This window comes from Thunnus maccoyii, chromosome 19, assembly GCF_910596095.1.
Source record: "Thunnus maccoyii chromosome 19, fThuMac1.1, whole genome shotgun sequence".
Classification (NCBI taxonomy): domain Eukaryota; kingdom Metazoa; phylum Chordata; class Actinopteri; order Scombriformes; family Scombridae; genus Thunnus; species Thunnus maccoyii.
This window is the reverse complement of record NC_056551.1, coordinates 18,730,691-18,751,849: the sequence shown is the minus strand read 5'-3', so window position 1 is coordinate 18,751,849 and position 21,159 is coordinate 18,730,691. Positions and strand designations below refer to the sequence as shown.

Sequence of the window (21,159 nt, the reverse complement as noted above, 5' to 3'; positions counted from 1 at the left end):
AACTCTTTACCAAAGACTCGCACTGTACAAAGCACATATTGTACTAACTTCTCAGAATGTGAGATACCACAACAAGAATTACCGGGATTTAGTAAAATGTTTATCTTTCAAATAATTAAATTAAATTAAATTAAATAATTGATTTATTCTAATTTTTAGGCATCTCCAAGTGTTAAATCTGGTTCAATTAAGCTCACCGTAAGCCTTCTGATACTTGATAGTTCAGATGTTTGGTCAGGACTGAAAAGTGGCCATGAAGCACCACTTGCACTGTGTTATTACTATATATACTGTATTTTCACTCCCTCTAGGCATATGGTGCTAACTCGGTTTCCTACGCTTACCGGCCTGGTTAGCACTGCCCCTGTGCTGCATCCTTGCTTCAGCCTGGCCAGTTCTGCTTCTTGTGATGCCTTCACAGAGCAGCAGACCAGCTTCATGGAACCTGGTCCCTGCAGCACACAGGCCAGAAGCAGCCTGGGTAAGAACAAGCGCAGAGACGTCAGTGGGGAAAAAACTGTTGGAAACCAGTACATAGCGTTACATAGAGAAGAAGGAAATCCTTTAATTTAAAATGTATCTCCTAATTTAAAATTGCTGACAACCAACATACTGTCTTAAAGAGAATAGCTTTGCTGATTGTTGTGGTTCAGTTTTTAACAAACGTTTTCCCCATGCTGGCTTCACATTCAAACATGCTATTGATTTAATTTCAAAATTAATTTAATTAAGCCAGACCCCTGTGTTACGGTAAAAGGAGGAAAGTCGATCAACGAAAACGCAGTGGGAACTGTCTGTCTCTTGCATGATCTTATATGTTCAGCTATTTGTCACAACTGATCTGCTGCTCCAAACAGCATGCATTTTGCTATGCTATTTAACAGATATATTAAAACAACCAAATGAATGCATGACACAGTTTTTGCACTCACATGCTTGAATGGCACCATTTGTTCTTCATCAGTTTTGTTGGTCTTATTTGAACATTCTGGGAACTGAAATAAGCTTAAAGTTCGTTGCTTTGACTTTCATATCTCAGGATATATTATAATTAACAGGCGAGTCAACTTGGAGGTTTAATCATTTGTTGTGCATAGAAAAGCTAAATTGAATAGGAGTGGCTTTTTATAGTCTGTAGACAAATTAAGATGAGCATAAACTGGAGAAAAAAAATAAAACTAAATGTGAAGATAATTTATTATTCTGACAAATTCAACTTCAGTCTTCAAGTATGAAACTTTTCAAAATGGAGCTGTGGGCTTGTTTTTGTTTTCTGTTTTTTTGTGTACTTTTCCTTTTCTCCTCAACCACCAGAACGGACACAAATGTTTGTCACCAGTCGGTTGCTAGAAATGGGATTCACTATGAGACATATCTACTGGGCCATGGAGGCAGCAGGTACTGCTTTGCTTCATGTGCTTACTATTTTAAACATCTGTCCTTCATTGTGTGCTGCAGCCTTCTTGTAATTACTTGGAATTAGAAAAAATATAGTTTCTGAATGGAAAAAAATGCATTTTAATGCAAAATAACAAGCATTCGTTTTGCAACAACATATGTGACATTTGTTGTTTTTCTGCCTCAAAAAAATAACTATGTTTACATGCACAAAATATTCCTGCTTTTGCCCTTATTCCAAAAAAGGCAATATTCCTACTAAACTGTTTACATGGCTAATGAAAATGAATATTCCACTAATATTCCCGTTTATATGCAGAGGGTTTTCAGGGTTTCCCTCTGCTCCAGTGGGAATCACGAGATCCCCTCAAGGCAGTGGGGTAAAAAACATTAGTGAGCTGCTGCCTGATATGTATAAGACTGATATTACAGGCACATCCAGTACCTAGATGGTCCCATGATGTTTATTACACTGCTGAGTGTTTTTGGTGCAGTGGAGTCATCACCGTCAGTCAGGATAATAACCAATCCCCCTCCGTCTCCATCGTGGAGAAGGCACACTCTGTTTTTCCAGCCCACTCTGAACAGCTCTCCACTGTCCTTTCATTCCTCTCCTCTGTCTGCCTTCCTGCTCCACTATATGTCATTTTGCTTGTGCAGGCAAGCAAACAGGCAAGAGGCCGTGTGTCGCAAACTGCGGTAAAAACCCCAATTGAGACGCATATTCTGAATGCACTGTAAACATGTCCAAAGAATGCTCCTAGAACATGAATAATATCAACATATCCCACATGTCTTAATTGGAAAATGCTACATTCGGCTAATTTGGAATATCCAACCTGTATATGCTGTTTTCATGACCCGTAACTAATTCAGAATATGATCATATTCAGAATAATAGTGGAATATTAGTGTGCATGTAAACGTACCCAATGTGCAGAAGCAGTTTTCAGACACAGAAAAAAAGTAATCCAAGACACTTTTGCTCAGATCCCTGCAACAGTACATAGTTTTAAAATTGTTTATCCACCATTTTGAATTTCACTAATATATATCAACTTCTAAGGCTGCAATTTCACTACATTAAAGTGAACCGATTCTGATTCTTTGCTCACGCATGGCACAGATCATATATGTATTATGAATGTGTAAACAAGGAATGTATGGATGCTTTTACATTTACGTGTTGCACCAATATACATGTAATGTTTTCAGCAGTACCTATTTCAGTAATTCCCGACATTATTCAAATTGTAGGCCTTCCCTCACATACTGTATCACAAATTTCATGTTCATCATTGATTGCCAGAGCAGATGTGCTAGTCTGACCTTAAGAAGGACATAGTTGCATGATCATCTGGTGGTGATGTCCGACATAAATTAGCAATGCAACACTCCATGATCCATCTTTTCTTTTTGAACTCTGACAGTTCAACTTCCCTGTGGTCCCTCCCAGATGTAGCAGGTGACTTGGACTCTCAAACCATTGAGGTGTTGGCCAGCTGGATGCTAGAGCACCCCCTGACTGAGGAGCAGCAGGCTGCCGAGTCCCCCAGACCGGAGGGTGCTCCTGACACCCCATCCCCAGATGGGCCAGAGACAGTGCAATGCCCTGAGCGCCCCACCAGTCAACCCAGCGAAAGGTCAGTGATTTAAGAAAGTCAGTTCAGTTTGAGTTTGTATTATTGCTGTCATACATACAATCAGTAATTAATGAGCTATGTTTTTTTTGTTTACAGCCTGTTACCAGGCCTTGACTGGATAGAGAGGGAGAACTTCCTGGATGTCCACCTGACGAGGAACAGACCTCCTCCAGCACGGCGGCGACGCTCAGGCCCAAGTCAGAGGACCTCCTTCCGAAGAGCAGGTCAGTGTCATAGAATCAGAAATCTTTTTCAGTCTGTGCAATGAAATATTTTTGTTGTTGATTACAAAAACCCCCAACAAATTTCACATTTTAACATTTCACTGTGCATTTTCATGTGAAGCAAACATTATCTTTTTAGACTTGCCGTCACCCAACCCGCTCCCGCAGCTGTTCCAACAGCACACAGGGGTCGCTGATTGGCCGGAGCAGGTGGAGTTTCATCCCTACTCTGCTGAGGAGGAGTCAGAGTTGGGCTACATGGATGACCCATACCATGAGGAAACTTACGAGGACCTGCTCACACCTTCATTCTTCAGCTTGGAGAGAGACACGCTCCAGATAGTGGAGGTGATTTACACACACACACTGTCATCACTAAGGCTGCATGACATGGACAAAACATAAATCCCATTGTGTTTTCATTGTCATTATTTTTTAGAACTATTATGATCCATATTTCCCTTCTCTTAGGCTGGAGAAGAACACAGTCAGATGGTGAAGTGTGAGCTGTGCAACACCCTCACTCTGCAATTTAACAATCACATAAAGCGGCGACATCCAGGTTGTGGGCAGAGTGCTGCACGAAAAGGTTATGACAGTACCGGGGCCTATGTGGATGTCTGGTTCAAAGGGGAGTGTGGCTCCAACTTCCCCTTCTACCTCCTTTGCAGCTCCTGCAGGGAAAAGTATCTGGCTGCAAATCTGAATGATCCAAGTTCCAAATATGAAAGGTACAGCAGATATTGTACATAAAATGATGTATACAGGAAATATGCATGCAAGCAGCACATAACAAATTGGTTAGCTGTCTCTTGTTCTACATACAAAGTAAAAGCACTAATACTGTTTTGTTGATAAATGTATGTGGTCATATAGCCTATTATTTGTCATTATTGTGTCCTCATTTCCTTTCAGGATTAAGGGTCTGACGTCTGATTTGATTGGCCAGTTGGACAGTACTTCCGATGGTAGGGAACATCACTTTCACACTAAAACGGGATACAATAAAGTGAATTCGTGCTCGTGAAATGAATTTTATAATATGTTCGGTGTTTCTGTTTGCTCAGATGATTGGGAAATGAGCCACCAAGATGAGTGTGACACTGACAAACTGACAGGACTGGAGGATTTTGGGCTCTTGCTAAGACCGTTGGGGCTGACTGAAAAGAAGCTGGTGCCAGACCCCATCGCATTCACCGAGCCAGATCCGTTGGGAGCCCTGGTTTACCGCTCTGCTGACCCAATGAGAGCAGTAGCTCCCAAAGGTATTATGAGGTTTAGAAACAATCAGCACAGTTTTGTTGCTAAATACATGCAGTAGACACTTTGACAAACATCTCTCAAAATATATGATTTAGAAACATAGTAGTAAATTGTAGTAGAAAAATATGCATGTGTGCATATTGTATGCTATTGACTGTATGTATGTACGGTTGAAGGCATGAAAAAAGTGGTTCCTCGCAGACATGTTTTAAGACCAATAAAAATAATATAATCAATAATAATAAGTTTGATTAACTAGTTAAAAATTCTAAAAAATTACATCTACTCTTATTGTGCTCCTCATTGAAAAATCTGTGATCTGTGAATATGCAAATGTGGTTGTTACTTTGCTGAAAAGTCCTCGGTATATGTACACTGGAGGTTTCAAGTCTCCACAAGTTTGTTTCCTAACTAGATGTGATGTCATGAAAGCATGCTCGTGTGTACACGTGTTAAACTCAGATTTAAAGTGAGCATAGATAAACTCTCCCCCTTCAGCAGATGCATGCAAACAACAGCCTTCTAGTCAAACTCTGCACATAAATCATTCTACACAGTGAAGGTCAAACATTAAACAAGTGAAGTAACAGTAAGCAAAACACATTTTTGTTTGGGCGGGACTTTAAATTAAGAAGACATGTCCTAATTAAATAAAGAGCTAAAAAAGGCACATCAGTGGCAGTGGCAGTGGCAGTGGTGGTTCAAAGGACAATGTAAGCACTTAAACGCGAGAAATATGATATATTGAGAGTGGATATTCATGTTGAAAAACAGGGCAGTTTGTTAAGATTATAATGTCTCAGCAGGTCTCTCTCATTAAAGTTTTATAGACACTTTATAACTGATTTTCCAGATCTAGCCTGACTCTATGACATGAATTAATATTCTATCCACATTCCCCTGAATGTGGAACTGCAGAACATATACAAACAGAGCATTATGTCACTTTTACTCAGTAGCTAACTGTCATCTTGTTCTTGTTGCAATGCATTTTTTTTCACTCTATCGCTGATGAAAGCCCACTTGTTGTAACACACACCCACATTCCCTCTGTGCTTGTTGGTAGCAAGTGATGCCAAACACACTCAAACTTACTGCAGCATAATGACTCATCACTCACTTATCATAGTTGAGCATTTGAAGCACAAATGAGCCAGTATTTTGACCTTTTTTTGGATGCCCACTCAAGATGGATGAGTGGTTTTCATGTAGTGTTTTAAATCCTATCAGGCATATGAGCGATTTAGAAATCTTAACAAGATGTATGAGTGATTTTTCTTATCGTTTACCATAATAGAATGCCTTTTGATGTGTTTTTTTCCTCACCAGGGAATACCTTTGTTGAGCAGAAGACCTCTCTGAGCCTTGGACAGCAAGCACTGTCACTGAGGGACTCTCATGATAGACTGAAAGCTTTAAGAAGAGTCACCTCCACAGCCCAGATTCTGCTAGCTTACAGCATGGTGATGAGAGCACTGTCTCAGACTGCTTCTAGGTACATTTGACAAGAATATTGCTTCATTTATATATTTTTTTTCACCAATTCTTTAGTATGTATTTTTTCTACATGTGAATATAATTCCACTTTCATCCTCCTCTCCAGTGCCTCGGTGTGTAGCCAGTCTAACGGATTAGAGTCCTTGGGTCTGGCAGACATCCGTATTCTGGTGCGTTTGATGACGCTTGCGGCAGGGGGCAGGGCTCACACCTGTGTGGACAGACAGTCAGGTGTGAAGGGGTTGGCGACTGAGCGCAACAACTCCAGCTGCCTCAGTTTCCTCACTGCAGCAATTGGCAGCGTGGTCTCCCACAGCCCTACTGCCTACAGACAGCTAGTGGAGATATGCACTCAGGTCAGTTTTCCTCAGTGGATCCACAAATTATAAATACTGTATACGGTATATTAATTATTAAGCCCTGGGCAACATGTTTTAAACATTACATCACTATAACCATATCACTACAGCATAAATTTGGTTTATTGTCCAGCACTGCTAATTATGAATGATGAAATTATGATCCATTAAAATAAACAATTACCCTAGCTTTAAGAGATTATTCAATTATGAAAAAATACCACTGCTAGCAAATGACTGGAGATCAAATTCTGGTATTTGAATATCTTTCTATTATTGCTGCTGTAGGACCTAATGGCAGCAGCTACAGGAGTGAACATTGGGGCCATCATTGACCCGCAACAGAGAGGTTGTCTGAGCTCCAGTCTAACAGCTGCAGCCCAAGGCGCCCAGCAACAGAGGGACTACAATGAGCAGACGCCCCCAACATTTCTGGTCACACAAAGTCTGGTGTCCCTGCTCACTGAGAAGGGTGTTCACTGTTACAGCCCAGACAAGCCTGAACACGAGGCTAATGGTGAGGGCGAGTTTTCTATTTAAGCAGTTGTGTTGTTATGTGATTTTGATATTCATAGCATCTCTCTCCTCTGTGTGTTTTTGACCTAGATGCAGGAAACCAGGGGCTGTCCTCTTCATCCTTGCCTCCTTCCCCTTTACCCCACCTTGGGGCCAGAGTGGGTCCTCTGGAACTAGCTAATGCGTTGGCAGCATGTGTCCTGTCTGCCAGGCTGACCAGTAAACACCGCCAGTGGGCAGCTCAGCAGCTGGTGCAGGCCTTGGCTGCCACAGGAAGGGACAGTCCTAATCGGCCCCAAACCTACAGTGACCTCGCTGGCGACTTACGCAAATGTCCTCTCAAGAGGCTGGAGGGACATTACAACAAGGTCAGGGACTTGGAGTAGATTGGTCAAGTACAATTTATTTGAACAGTGTAATTTGCTTTGTAAAAACCACTTAAAAGTTTATGAACAGTTCAGCTCAGAAACCCAAATGTTTCTTTATCAACATTGTTTTATTGCAAACCATGTGTATGACCATTTCTAAGAATTATGAGATTATTAAAAACACACCTCTTAACCACTGGCCTCTGACTATCATGAGGTGTAGTAAAAGACGATTTGCAATGATTATGTTCTGTCCAGGTGGCCAGTTGTTCCTGGAACAGTGAACAGAATTTGCTGGCTACATGCTCTCAGGACAAAGTGGTGCAGCTGTGGAGCATCAGCCAGAACACTGTGGAGTTACACACCACCTTCTCCTGTATTACCAGGTAATGTCAGCTTGTTTCAGTAGTGGTTTGTCCAGAGAGAGTTTTACTGTGTCAGGGAGGGGTTGCTATGCTATCAAAGCACTGGGATTAATTATAAAACTCAAATTTTCCTTCCCCTGACTCTCTCCAGTAAGACGGACAGATCAAACACTGAGAGGGCCAGCAGATGTCAGCACATATCCCCTGTGTACTGGAGTACAGGGGGAAACTTCTTGGCTGCTCCTGAGAACAAACACATCAACATCATGAACATCAGGGGTAAGCTATTTGTCTGGCATATCTTCTTTCATCACTGCTATGAAAAAATATATATTTACTGTAGTTCATAAGTTGTCTTGTTAAAGCTGTTTAATATACATTTGCAGCAGTGTAAACATCAAAATAAACAAAATCTGGCAGCTAAGAGTTGATTTATTAGACTTCACAACAAGTAATAAACGCTTTTCTCAGTTAATGCAAAAAATGTTTTCAGTTAATGTCTTGCATTTTATATTATTATAAGAAGGTTAAACAACAAACTTGAAAAATGTAATAGTTAAACTGAGTATCACATAAAGGGCTGCCACCAATTCATAAAGCTGTACTATATTACTACTTTACAAATAATATTTATAAAGGAGTCTATTGTTGAATCTAATTCTTGTAAATGCTTGCCTATACAGTAAATAAACAGTTTCTTCAGATTCAAAAAAATTATGACACATAAAAAATAGGCTTTGAATAATAATTTGTGTCTGATATGGCTAAGTTACATCTGCTTCATCTTCCTCATTGAAAACTCCACTATCGATACATATTTGAATGGTGTTAATTTCAAAAGTTTAACTACTGGACACAAAGTGTCTCCTTATTCACTAAAGAGTCCATTCTCAGTGTATCTGCACTGAAGGCACATCACACTTGTGCAAGTTTCATATTGCACCACGATTGGCTTCCAAACTAGTCATGATGTAATTAAATCATGCTTGCACGAATTAAACTGAAATTTAAGGTGAGCACAAAGAAACTCTCAACTTTCAGCAGATGAACGTGAAAACAGCCTCCTAGAGTTAAACTCTACGTCATTCTGAATCACAGTGAAGCTCAAACATCCAACTGAAGTAATAATAAGCAAAACACATTTTTGAGTGAAGGGGGACTTAATTTAATTTCAGCATTTTCTACATTTTGAATTTTCCTGTCTCTTTTGCAGGGTCTCACTGTCACGTGGAGGCCCAGATGTCTCGGGTTACAGCGCTTTGCTGGGCTCAGACCTTCAGTTTGTGGGTTCTTGACCAGCCAGCGGCCTGTAAGAACAGACCTGCTGAGAGCCTGTTGGTGGGACGGCTGGATGGCTCTCTCTGCTGGCTGCAGGTCACCATGCAAGAAATAGACCTGCTCGTAAAGAGCACCGAACTGAACCACTGCTACAGGAAAGAGGGTGAGGAGACTGCTATACACACTTACAGCTTAAAACCATAACTATGAAATGCTTCTCATCTTTCTTATGAAGCATATTTCCAGAGATACCTGCTCGCTTCAGACTCAAACATATGATGGAATTTTAGTATAATCAGAGGGAGAGACTTAATGTTAGAACATTGACCCACAAATACAATTTAAAATTGTACAGGAACATATTCTTAACTGCACTTACAGGAATAGTTAGAAATTTTGGAAAATTTCCTTTCTTGCTGAGAGAGATGTCTGTACGCTAAATATGATCTAAGAGTCGGGAGGTGGTTAGCTTAGCTTTAGCATTAAGACTTGAAGCAGAAGGAAACAGTTTGCCTGGCTTCGTCCAAAAGTAAAGAAATACACATACCAGCACCTGTAAAGCTCACTAATTAACATCTTGTTTATGAAGAGCTCTAATCATCCAAAATAAGCAAAATCACCTGTGTAGTTCCATGCATATGCAGGGTCTTTAACTGACTTTTGTCTCCCGTGATCTCTCCTAGCCCCCCAGTGTGTCGCCTGGCACAGTGAGGACAAGCCTTTTGCAGTGGGCTATCCCAATGGAAAGATCCTTTTGGGAACAACTGAGACCTATGAGAACGAGCAGCCGGTAGTGCTGTCTGTCTTCCAGGTTTGTCTGCAGAATTCACTCCATGCTCATTTTAATTGCATTATGCTGAAGAGCATTGCAAAAAACAAACAACTGTATGCACTTAACACCCAAATGAGTTGACATATATGACTCTATTGTCTACATGCTGTGATGTAGATGATGCTTGAATCTTACTCACCACTCCACTCTCCTTCCCTTCACTATACAGGAGAGTGTAAGTTCCCTAAAATGGGACCCTACAGGACACCTGCTGCTCTGTTTGGGCAGGTCAGAAGTTGTGAAAATACTGGGACGCTCTGGGGGCACCTGGGTGACCCTCCACTCCCTCATCCACAGCAGCACCGTCAACATTGCCGAGTGGTGCCCACTCACAGGCAGAGCACCAGATCCCAGGCTCATGATGGCTGCGTGAGTTTACATAACTCATTCTTCTCTCTTTGTCTTGTGAACATTCTGCCTCTTTCTTAAAATTGCCATTAACTTTACAACAAAAATTGTAACATTACGGTACAAAGAAATAGAAATAATCAGTGGAAATCTGTTTCTGATAATTGCTGCATGTAGGATTATTGTTGTGGTCTGATATTTTGGATATAATGTGGTGTACCAGCATTCGGTTTATAAGTAACTTTATTTATATGTTGTATATTCAGATTATTTAATTTTTTCCATCTTTCTACAGAGGTTGTCAGAATGGCTCTGTGTATGTCTGGACAATGCCACAGGGGGGTACTGTTGTCTCTTTGCCCAACATATTGAACAGCTCTTCGAGCCAGGATAAAAGCACTGATGTCAAGGTCAGTTTGTATCTGTGGTTGGAGCTACTTTTACAGGCTTTTTACAGCCCTGTTTCTTTAATATTAGAATTTTATGTGTCAGGGATTCATTTACTTTGTTTTGACTAGCAATATTTGTATAACAGTCGCTTCTAATTCTGCTGTTTTTGTTTCCTTTTGCATCAGGACAGTGCAAAGTGTGCATATGTTCTTCATGGCCACATTACGGCAGTAAAGTCCCTTTCATTTTGCTCCGGTGGACTGGCCTTGGTTTCCGGAGGGATAGGAGGACTGCTCAACATCTGGTCCTTACAGGTAAAAAAAACCAAACATCATTCACTGCTGCTGCCAACAATCAACATTACCATATAATACTGTAACATGAATCTCTCAGTAGTCTCATTTGAGGATTTGAATCCTTCTGTCTCTCTGTGCTTCTTGCAGGATGGTTCAGTTTTACAGACTGTTACTGGTTTGGGGTCAACTGTCAGTACTACCTGGATACCAAACCTGGGCGTAGCTGCCTGTTTTGGGAGGTCGAAGGTAATTTGTGACTTCAATTTCCAAACCTTAAGATAGCCATAATATCATGGTACTTTTCATCACACTATTCTATACTAATGTTTCTATAACTTTTAAACTTAATGTTACACTTTAATACAGTATATATGAGCTGAGACCATGTCAAAATATGATGATTTGATAAATAAATTTGATGATAAATGATTTTTATAGGTGCAACTTTGTGGTGCAATTTTCTTTATTTTGTCACTTGCTTACATAAAACATTTGGTCTGTCATTGTTTCCCTCCCAGGACGTTCTGTTGATCTGCTGCACCCCTGACTGGATCAGTCAAAATCATGTGCTGGCTTCCTGTCGTATGGTCCTCAGAAGCCAGAACATTCTCGGTCTAAATCGGGCACCTTGTTTGGCTGTACTGCTGGAGAGGCTGCCTTTGCTGTTGCAGGAGCAGTACACCTATGAGCGGGTCATTACTGATACATTATAATTTTTTATGTCCCTTATTAGCCACAACAGAAACACATTATTATTTATTTTATGCATTTTTGTGTCCCGGTGTGAGCCTCAGCTGAGAAGTTATTTTGAATGTCTTCTCTTAATGCAGACCCATGTGGCAGCTGGTGATCAGCTAGTCCACAGTGCCTTCCTGCAGAGCCTGGCCTCCTTGACTGTTGGTTTGTCCTTAGAGAAACACCTGTGCCATTACCCACGCCCCCCACATCACACCAGTCCTAATGGCCACTGCTGCCCATCAGAGTGGAGCTGGCTTGCCACTTACGCCACCACTGTCCGCAGTGCTGAGGCTATCGCCAGCGGCACCACCTTCCCAGAATCCTTTATTGTTTCAGAGTTTCAGGAGGTGGATGACACTGATATCACCAAGGCACTGGTGAGTGGTGACATGTCTCTTGTGCTGTTATTTGTTTAGGAAATGGTGAACATTGGATATGTTTCAGGAATCCGTATTGACTAAAACGTCCACAAGTTTCCCATCGTAGATGTATATTGAGATGCTTCTCTCTCGTCTCTTAGGACAACAGTAAGTGGAGCTTCAGGATGGATGAACAGCTGATGTCATGGGCCACCATCAGACCAGAGGTAACAGCTTAGCTATAAACACAGTACATCCTTTTAAAAGTAATTTCCAAAGCAAAATAAACTTTTCACTTTGCATTCAAGGACTGGCAACAAGGGGGAAAGAGTGAAGTGTATCTCTGGGGGAACGGACGTTATGGACAGTTGGCTGGAATGGGAACCAATCCCATGATGCCTACTCTTGCACCCTCTCTGTTACAGACACAACAGGTAGCCTCTTTTTCCCTCAGGATACAGACATTGTCCTTGATAGCTGCTGTTTTCTGATGAGTTTTTGTTTTGGTCCCTTTATGGGTGTTTTCATTGTTATTCAGGTTGTTTGTGGTCAGAACTGTACCTTCCTGCTCCAGTCCAATGGGACGGTACTAGCAGTAGGAGAAGGACAATACGGCAGACTGGGCCAGGGAAATTCTGATGATCTCTACGTCCCCACTATTATCTCTGCTTTTCAAGGTACAGTATTCATATTCATATTCTCCTCATTCGTATCCTTCTAAGTTGAAATTAACGGACTCCTTGATTTGTGGGCAGGTTATGTGGTGACCCAGCTGGTGACGTCCTGTGGGTCAGACGGACACTCCATGGCGCTGACTGAGACTGGGGAGGTGTTCAGTTGGGGAGATGGAGATTTTGGAAAACTGGGACATGGCAACAGTGAAAGGCAGAGGAGACCCAAACAAATAGAGGCCTTACAAGGAGAGGAAGTCATTCAGGTAGAGATAAACCTCAGTGTGTTTATGCTGTATTCTTGGAAGCATTAAGAAGGGTATAAGTATATAATTAACAGGTGTTACACAGTTAATAATACTGCCTTATAAATGAACCAGCCATTGTTGGCCCTTTATCCCTTCCACATGTTTCCATAGGAAGACGTATTGATTTATGGTGGCATCTTGTTCTTGCTGTTCTTGCTTTGGTTTGGATAGTTCAGTGCAATTATATGTTCAGCATTCAGTGATGGTGCAAATGTGTTTTACTGTTTTATATTTTTATTGATTTGGATTCTGCCAGGGTAGCTAGATGACCTCAGTAAATAATAGTTTTTACATCTGGCTTCTATGTCAGCATGAGAATAAATATAACCTAAGCAACATGTTAAAGAGATTGAAGTGTTATACAGAGACACCTGTTTAACCATGTTTTATGATACCTTCTTTTCTTTTTATTCCCAGCTTGCATGTGGTTTCCGGCACTCAGCTGTGGTGACAGCAGATGGGAAACTGTTCACCTTCGGCAGTGGTGAATCTGGCCGTCTGGGTCAAAGATCAACATCCAACAAGATGCTGCCTGAAAGGGTGGCTGCACTGGAGGGATATCATGTGGGACAGGTAAGAAATGGATTTAAATTCTTACACTTCTGCGGTGATAAAAATAAAAAGATTAAAATATAATTAATCAAAGCTAACTTGATTATCTTTCTCAGGTGTCATGTGGTCTAAACCACACTCTGGTCCTTTCTCTGGATGGCATGATTGTGTGGGCATTTGGAGATGGGGATTATGGCAAATTGGGAACTGGATCATCTACAGCAAAATATTACCCTCAGGTAAGTTAATGTTGACAAAGACTCAAATTAAGAAATCCTCAAAATACAAAACTATGGTTGTTTATATTGACATGTAATGGGAAATATCAGTTACATACTTATCATTATCTCATTTGTATTCACTGCTGTACATATTTATTTATTAATTTATTTTAAATTAATGTTTTTTTAGACTAAATATTATCTTCCGGTTGTTCCTATTTTCAGAAAGTGGAGCAGCTTTGCAATAAGGGAATCAAGAAGGTCAGCTGTGGAACTCAGTTCTCCGTGGCCTTAGCCTGTGATGGACATGTTTACACATTTGGACAAGGTACGTTTCCATTTGAAAGTGGATTGTGAAAATGTACTATTAGTTAAATATTGTTGATTTTCTATTCTAGATTATATTCACATGTACTTTTTAAAGCTGTATCTTAAACTGTAACTGATGTCTTATAGTGTTCTTAGTTATATCATAAAAGTTTTTAAAGCATAAATTATTTGACTGGAAATTATTACATGTGTTCATCCATGGCTCTCTTCTGTTCATCCAGAGCGACTGATTGGCCTGCCGGACTCCATGCTCAAGAATAAATCCTGCCCTCAGGTGGTGCCGTCCCTGGAGGGGCTGTTCATAGAAGACATTGCTCTGGGCTGTGAACATGTCCTCGCTCTGTCCTCCACTGGAGATGTCTATGCCTGGGGCTGCAACAGCGAGGGACAGGTAAGCAAGATGCTCTATTATACACGACAATGTGAAATTTGCTATCATTGCACATCAGAAGCACTCTGAACACTGTGTTATCTTTCATGTGTGTGTTCCAGCTCGGCCTTGGACACTCCAACCCAGTGAAGGAGCCCACGCTCGTAACGGCCCTCCAGGGAAAGAACATAAGACAAATCTCTGCTGGCCGCTGCCACAGTTCAGCATGGACCACCCCCTCTACCTCGATGAAAAACTCAGGTACTCACACAGACCTACAGAACACAAGTTCACCTTTGATTCATGAGAAAGGTTACACTTGGAACTTCATTTTTTATCTTCATCTCCAGGTGGCACTGGAAATTTCCAGCTAGGCCTTCCCCAGTCAGTCCCTCCTCAGTACAACACTTTGAAAGACTGCAGCCCTCCTGTCCTCAGCATGCGCCTCAGGGTACTCTACCACTTTTCTGATCTCATGTACAAATCCTGGAGGCTGCTAAACTTGGACGCCAAAAATCCGGTAATCATTGATCCCATTTTCTGCCCTTCTAATCTGTTAAAAATATAGTGTTTTATGTTCGAAAAAATAATCCTGCTACCCCTCTCTGTGTCATTATCATTCTTTCACTGTGACGTCTCACACACACATACTTTATCCTTCTGTCCTTCCTTCCGTTCAGGTGTCCACTTCACGCTATAGTTCAGGGACAACAGCCATCATCCGGGGCGAGCTCAGAGGCCTTCTATCACCCAAGGTCAACACTCTCCCTCTAGTGCGCTCCATTGGCAGAACAATGACCCAGGGCAAAACATATGGGCCACAGATCACTGTGAAACGGATTTCCACAAAGTAAGGATGACCATTATTTTTAGGTCAATTGTCTATATATTTTCAGAGGTCAGCTGGTGGAAAAACAGGAAATTACCAGAACAACTTGCTGTTTTTCCAACTGCCCAGCAGGGCTTATCAGCAGAATTTAATTTTATCTGACACCTTTGCTGGCACCTTGTACTTTAAAGTGCCTTTGTACTACCACTGTCTGTTGCACGTGTACATCAAAACTTTTACTGATCTCCCCTTCCCTCCCTAACACACCCACAGAGGGCGTTCGAGCAAGCCCATCTTTGTGCAGATCGCAAAGCAGGTGGTGAGCCTGAATCCTCTGGAGCTGCGGCTGCCATCACGAGCCTGGAAGGTCAAGCTTGTCGGAGAGGGAGCAGACGATGCCGGAGGAGTGTTTGATGACACCATCACTGAGATGTGCCAGGTAGGATGGGGATGGAAACCACACAGAACATCTAAGAGCAACAGAGATAGTTAATAATGCAGCTTTATGTAAATTGATTAATTACAATGTGTTTTCTCCAGGAGTTGCAGTCTGGTGTGGTGGATCTTCTGATTCATACTCCCAACAGCTTTGCGGATGTGGGCAGTAACACTGACAGGTGCACATTTTGTTGTCTTCTTTTGATAACAATACCCTTTAGGTATAACAGAACATCCAGTTCTCAAAAATGATCTGTGATATTGGCGGTATACCCTCACAGGTTCCTGCTGAACCCGGCAGCACTCTCCAAGGATCACATGGTCCAGTTCCGCTTCCTGGGGATTCTCATGGCTGTGGCCATCCGCACCAAGAAACCTCTTGACTTACATCTGGCGCCTTGGGTGTGGAAACAGCTCTGCTCAATGCCACTAGGAGGGCCTGATCTGGAGGAGGTGGACCTGCTCACCTACCGCACCTTACAAGGCATCCTTCACTTAGAAAACAGCGGAATCACAGAGGAAAATTTCCATGTGGTGAGATACTTTGCAAATTGTCTTATTACAGAGTTCACTAATATTCCTGATATTCATCTAGTAAACTGCATGGTATTTAGCTGTCTTTAACTATACTGTCCTTCTTTTCCTCCTGCCTTGTCTCCCTCTGAAGATGATCCCGCTGGATTCGTTTATGGCCCACAGTGCAGATGGAAGGCTGGTACCAGTGGTCCCTGGAGGTCAAAACATTTCCCTTACCTTTTCCAACCGGACAGAATATGTGGAGAGAGCTCTGGACTACAGGCTGCATGAAATGGATTCACAGGTTTGAAGGGTTAATCTATTTCATGTTCCATTAGCTCAGCCTAGAGTCCCATTTGCAATCCTCCGTAGCTCATACTGTACTGTCTGTCATTACACAAGCTGTGATAGAGTCCCGAAGAGCCCACTGGACTGTGTCAAAACCCATTCCAAAACCAGAACTCTCTCTATTTTGGCTGCTTTGAAGCAACATTATGTGAAATGTCTCTGCAGTCAAGGTCAGAAACAGCAGTCATTGACAATGCCTGGCAACAAATCACTGATTTAACCGATTGATGCTCCCTAATGGCACTGACAGTGATTTGTTCCAATGTTAAATATGTTGTTCTGGAAATTAAATTAGTTGTATTATAAAAAAAACAAACATTCACACAGTTGACTATTAAAACAGATTCCAGCTGTTGAAAAAATAACTTTGTGGCTTTCACATTTTTTAAACTCTTGGTAGAAAATAGTTCCAATGAAAAATGTTGACATTGAGGTGGATTAATAACTGGGACATTTCCTTAATTTCTTTAATCTTTTTGACTCCATTATATTGGGGTTGAGTTACAGCACATTCCAAAACCTCAGCAAAAACAACCAAAACTATCTGACTGTCAAGATACCATTAAAGTATTAAGGAAATACTGTATGTGTTTTGTGATTTGGGTTAACTGACCCTTTAAGGTATTAGGATGAGACTTAAAAGTGTAAATTCAAACTAACTAAATCTACAATAAAATGTGTTTGAATAAAGACTTTGGTATGGATCTCCCTCTACTGCATTTGAAACTCTGCAGCCAGTCTGCCCAGCAGTTTCCATTAGTGCTCACTAGACAGCCTGTTTGTTGTTGTTGTTCCCTGTATCTCGTCTTCAGAAGTATCAAAGCCGACGTTGTTCTGTTGTGTCCAGGTGGCAGCAGTCAGAGAGGGCATGTCCACCATCATCCCTGTGCCCCTCCTCTCACTGCTGACAGCGCAGCAGCTGGAGCAGCTGGTCTGCGGTCTGCCAGAGGTCTCCGTCGAGATGCTGAAGAAGCTGGTGCGCTACCGTGACATCACAGAGAGCCATCAGCTTATTGGCTGGTTTTGGCAGAGTTTGGAGGAGTTCACCAATGAGGAGCGAGTACTTTTCCTGCGTTTCGTCTCTGGCAGGTCCAGGTTGCCTTCCAACCCGGCTGATATCACACAAAAGTTCCAAATTATCAAGGTTGATAGGGTAAGTCATTGCTAAATAAAGTAATTAAAAATGATTCATGAACAAATATTAAAAGTACAAACAACAAACTATCTTTTTTTTTCCCTTCTCCGCATCTCCAGCCCATCAACGGCCTCCCTACCGCTCAGACCTGCTTCTTCCTGCTCCGCCTGCCCCCCTACTCAAGCCAGGCTATCCTAGCCGAGCGTCTGCGTTACTCCATCCACAACTGCCCCTCAATCGACATGGACAACTACATGCTGACCCACAACACCGAGCCAGCAGACAGCTCCGACACCGAGGACTGAAGAGAGCCAGCTGTGGCCAACAGGGTGATGAATGTATCTTCTCCGATGCCATGCACATTATGCACTGAACACAGATTTTTATTCGCCAAACCTGTATGGTAGTGTACTGTTGAGATGTTGGTCGATGGACTTGATTTGTGTAGTTTTGATTTTCCAACTGTGCAAGGTGTTGTAATTATTGCAGTGCTTTCTCTGAATCGAAACTACAGGGATACAGAATAGGATTTTTAAAAAAAATATGGGTGATTAAGCCACAATAAATGAGTTAATGTGCCTGTTTGTTTGAAAATATGTAATAATTTAAGGACCTGTCCCACATAGGCAGTATTATTGTAAAATAAAGGAGTGTTTAAATTAAACATTTTGGTGTTTTATTTGAAATCTCTGCATCCAAATGAGAACTTTTTTTTATTTTTCCGCTTGCATATTGTGCATAGAACAACTTCTAAATAAGGAAGCAGACAATGAGTACCAAATGAAAACAGTGAAATGGGAAGTAGAGTATAAATATGCACAGGCCAAAGAGCAAATAGCGTGAGGCTAACAGAATACACATTTCTTGGATGATGATTAGAAAATTGGACAAGTGACCTTTATTCACATAGTTCCAATCAGAATCAAGAGTTATGTTGTAGGTTAGCTTGTCATATGTTATGGGCTGAGCAGGATTAGTACTTTCCGGGGTATCTGAGCTATGATAATAAATTCCACTAAGATCAGCATGTTTTATCAATTATCAGAATTAGAGCAGAACCATTACCCTTAACTACAGAAAGATCTTTTTAAACTCAAATACAGTGTTGTCTTTATTTAGAACAGAGGTCTAATTGGTATTTCTGATGTGGTAGTGTGACAATCCTTTAAAAATCTTTAAGGAGTCCATTGTGAAATAATTTTTTAAATGATGACTTATCAAGGAATGAAATAGGGCAAAAGTATAGCAATGAGTTTCTGTGCTGAAATCAGGAAATACTAGAAAGTACTGCATTACTCCAATTTAAAAATCTTTACATTGGTTACAGGTCACAGAATTAATTTTAAGACTTGTTTATTGTCTTTTAAGTCACTGAATGACTGCCCCATCTCATCTGTCTGACATGGTCAAGACATACAGTATGTTCATGCCAGGTCCTTTAGATCCTTAAACTTCTTGACTGTTCCTGAGGTCAGAACTTAAAGACATGGAGAAGCAGCTTTTGTTAATTACGCCCCAAAAGGATGGAAGAGTCTGCATTATTTTATATTGTCTTATCTTGCCTTATAATTTAATTTTATCCTATTTTATTGTATTTATCCTTGTTTTACAGCTTTATTGTAAATGTTATACTTCTATGCTTTTAAGTAAAGCACTTTGTGTTGCATTTTATGCATCAAGTGTACAGATAAGTGTTTTACTATCTCTTTTCCCAATGCAACAGTCTTTGCTAACTTAAAAAAACAGCAGAATTGACTATTTATGCAATGAGATCAGACTTCACATTTTTTTCTGGTCTCTCAGTGTGTTTCCAGCTTTAAAGCTAGACTGTAACTTTTTCTGAGCAGTGGCAACTGTGGTCACACGTGGCAATTGTTAGGTAATGACACACTGAATTTCCCTTCATTTCCCAAGATGCTCTTGAGTAAGTACAGGAACAGTGTTGCCTGCTCAAATTGTTACATTCAGTTTAGTACTAAACTTCAGTAGGTTTCTTACATATATTTCTCTGTTAAAGGTTTTCTGGGTGGAAGCTTTTCCTTATTTGAATCAAGGGTCCACATTAGACACATTAGCCCTACAGGAAAAAAGAAACGCGACCCTCTCATTCATTTCAATGGTGGCAATCTGTCAACGCAGTAGGGGTGCTAACGCAGCGGGCTCTGGCAAAACAACAGAGGGTCGGGCAAAATCCTGAAACCTGGCTCAACTTTCAACGTCACCTGGCAGGGTGCTGCAATGGTCAGTCACATACATGCAAGTGCACATTCCTAGTAATTACTTTGTAATGTTGCAACAGTGATAACTTTCCACAGATGTAAAGTCCTGTCTTTGAGTATTATAAACAGCTGTGCAGCATTTTGGTGTTAAATAAGACTTTAAATTCATGGATGTATTTCTTTATTGTAGTTTTATGACAAAACCATTAAAATGTGATAAGGTAAAACATAATGTAACAGTAGAGAGGACTCTCAGCTATTGGTCGTACCAGACCAACTAAGGCTGAAGCAGCAAAACCCTTGCTGTATTGTACTGAGTAAGGGTGATTTTTTATTGCTTATGAATTCTTCTTTGTAAGGAACTACTTCAAAAATGACATGATTTCACTTTACATGCTTTATATTACATTTACTTATACTGGTAGCCTCTACATGAAAGGCAAATAACATGGAGCAACAATTTCCAAAAAGAGATCCTGATTCAATTCCCCTGAGTCTAATGTTGTCCTGACTCAGCACAGCTGGCGAGTCTGCAATTTGTCTGTGCTAGTGAGAGGTACGTCTGCTGTGACCTTATTACCCATCTGTTTCCCTCTGTGCGGTGCGGCCAGCAAGGCAGAACACAACCTGCAGTCAGCAGCCCTGCAGCTGAGCAAGGGAGGGTTTTTCACGAGAGACCTCACCAGGTATAAATATAACAACCATCTATCAACTTAACAAATACGGTACACAAATTTGGAAAGGCCAAGGTGGTGAAAAAAGATGTCAGGAATTTGTTTCAAACATTTGGTACAGTTGAAATAGTTTACCTGTGATTTCTGTTTTCATGTGGTGTAAATTTAAGTATATTATATATAAAAAAATATTGCAAATGGGTAAGGGTTGAGTCATTTAAATCCAACCAGAAGCACAACTATCCTGGCTGGAATTACATGTTTGAATATTACATTTTAAAAATCTGATATAGCCCTTTGCCAAAAAAAATCCCAAAAATCCAAAACAAAAAAAGGGTTATCTGGACCTAAAAGGGACCCGTGCATGTAAAATGAGAGTTGAGGAAGAGAGAAATTAATATTTTATAAATAAAGATACAGTATTCCGGCAGTTGCAAAACCTTTGATATACAGTAATTAGGAGAGGCGGATCACATACTGTAAGACCAGCTTTAATTTTCATTATCAAAGTGTAAACAGACCCAGTTATGAATATGTAATACTTCCTAATCCCACAGGAGGGCAGTCTGGTTGTTACACTTAGATGTACCACTGCAAAAAAAGGAAGTTCAAGAGAGCAACTGAGAATAAGCAGAGATCATCAGTACACACACACACACATGCACACAGAAAGA

At 41.0% G+C, this 21,159-nt stretch overlaps 1 protein-coding gene across 7 annotated transcripts in view; it reads left to right on the top strand.

The window, feature by feature from the left end:
• Positions 1-18,256, top strand: part of LOC121885234 (probable E3 ubiquitin-protein ligase HERC1) — a 43,077-nt gene extending 24,821 nt beyond the window's left edge. For 6 of the 7 annotated variants that reach the window (XM_042394492.1, XM_042394491.1, XM_042394493.1 and 3 more), the window contains 39 exons: positions 312-481; positions 1,315-1,398; positions 2,855-3,041; positions 3,138-3,265; positions 3,387-3,613; positions 3,737-3,996; positions 4,181-4,233; positions 4,333-4,530; positions 5,858-6,023; positions 6,132-6,381; positions 6,673-6,901; positions 6,991-7,268; positions 7,527-7,654; positions 7,785-7,912; positions 8,847-9,074; positions 9,595-9,722; positions 9,913-10,112; positions 10,387-10,501; positions 10,667-10,795; positions 10,925-11,023; positions 11,296-11,469; positions 11,608-11,892; positions 12,036-12,101; positions 12,183-12,308; positions 12,413-12,551; positions 12,630-12,811; positions 13,271-13,426; positions 13,522-13,644; positions 13,852-13,954; positions 14,178-14,347; positions 14,449-14,587; positions 14,677-14,846; positions 15,007-15,176; positions 15,429-15,594; positions 15,696-15,772; positions 15,875-16,127; positions 16,261-16,413; positions 17,305-17,610; positions 17,712-18,256. In XM_042394492.1, coding sequence (XP_042250426.1) covers positions 312-481; positions 1,315-1,398; positions 2,855-3,041; positions 3,138-3,265; positions 3,387-3,613; positions 3,737-3,996; positions 4,181-4,233; positions 4,333-4,530; positions 5,858-6,023; positions 6,132-6,381; positions 6,673-6,901; positions 6,991-7,268; positions 7,527-7,654; positions 7,785-7,912; positions 8,847-9,074; positions 9,595-9,722; positions 9,913-10,112; positions 10,387-10,501; positions 10,667-10,795; positions 10,925-11,023; positions 11,296-11,469; positions 11,608-11,892; positions 12,036-12,101; positions 12,183-12,308; positions 12,413-12,551; positions 12,630-12,811; positions 13,271-13,426; positions 13,522-13,644; positions 13,852-13,954; positions 14,178-14,347; positions 14,449-14,587; positions 14,677-14,846; positions 15,007-15,176; positions 15,429-15,594; positions 15,696-15,772; positions 15,875-16,127; positions 16,261-16,413; positions 17,305-17,610; positions 17,712-17,897 — 6,529 coding nt within the window. In that variant the 3' untranslated portion in view covers positions 17,898-18,256. The remainder of the gene's footprint in view (positions 1-311; positions 482-1,314; positions 1,399-2,854; positions 3,042-3,137; positions 3,266-3,386; positions 3,614-3,736; positions 3,997-4,180; positions 4,234-4,332; positions 4,531-5,857; positions 6,024-6,131; positions 6,382-6,672; positions 6,902-6,990; positions 7,269-7,526; positions 7,655-7,784; positions 7,913-8,846; positions 9,075-9,594; positions 9,723-9,912; positions 10,113-10,386; positions 10,502-10,666; positions 10,796-10,924; positions 11,024-11,295; positions 11,470-11,607; positions 11,893-12,035; positions 12,102-12,182; positions 12,309-12,412; positions 12,552-12,629; positions 12,812-13,270; positions 13,427-13,521; positions 13,645-13,851; positions 13,955-14,177; positions 14,348-14,448; positions 14,588-14,676; positions 14,847-15,006; positions 15,177-15,428; positions 15,595-15,695; positions 15,773-15,874; positions 16,128-16,260; positions 16,414-17,304; positions 17,611-17,711) is intronic. The other variant, XM_042394495.1, reaches the window with a different exon arrangement.
• Positions 18,257-21,159: the final 2,903 nt, after the last annotated feature.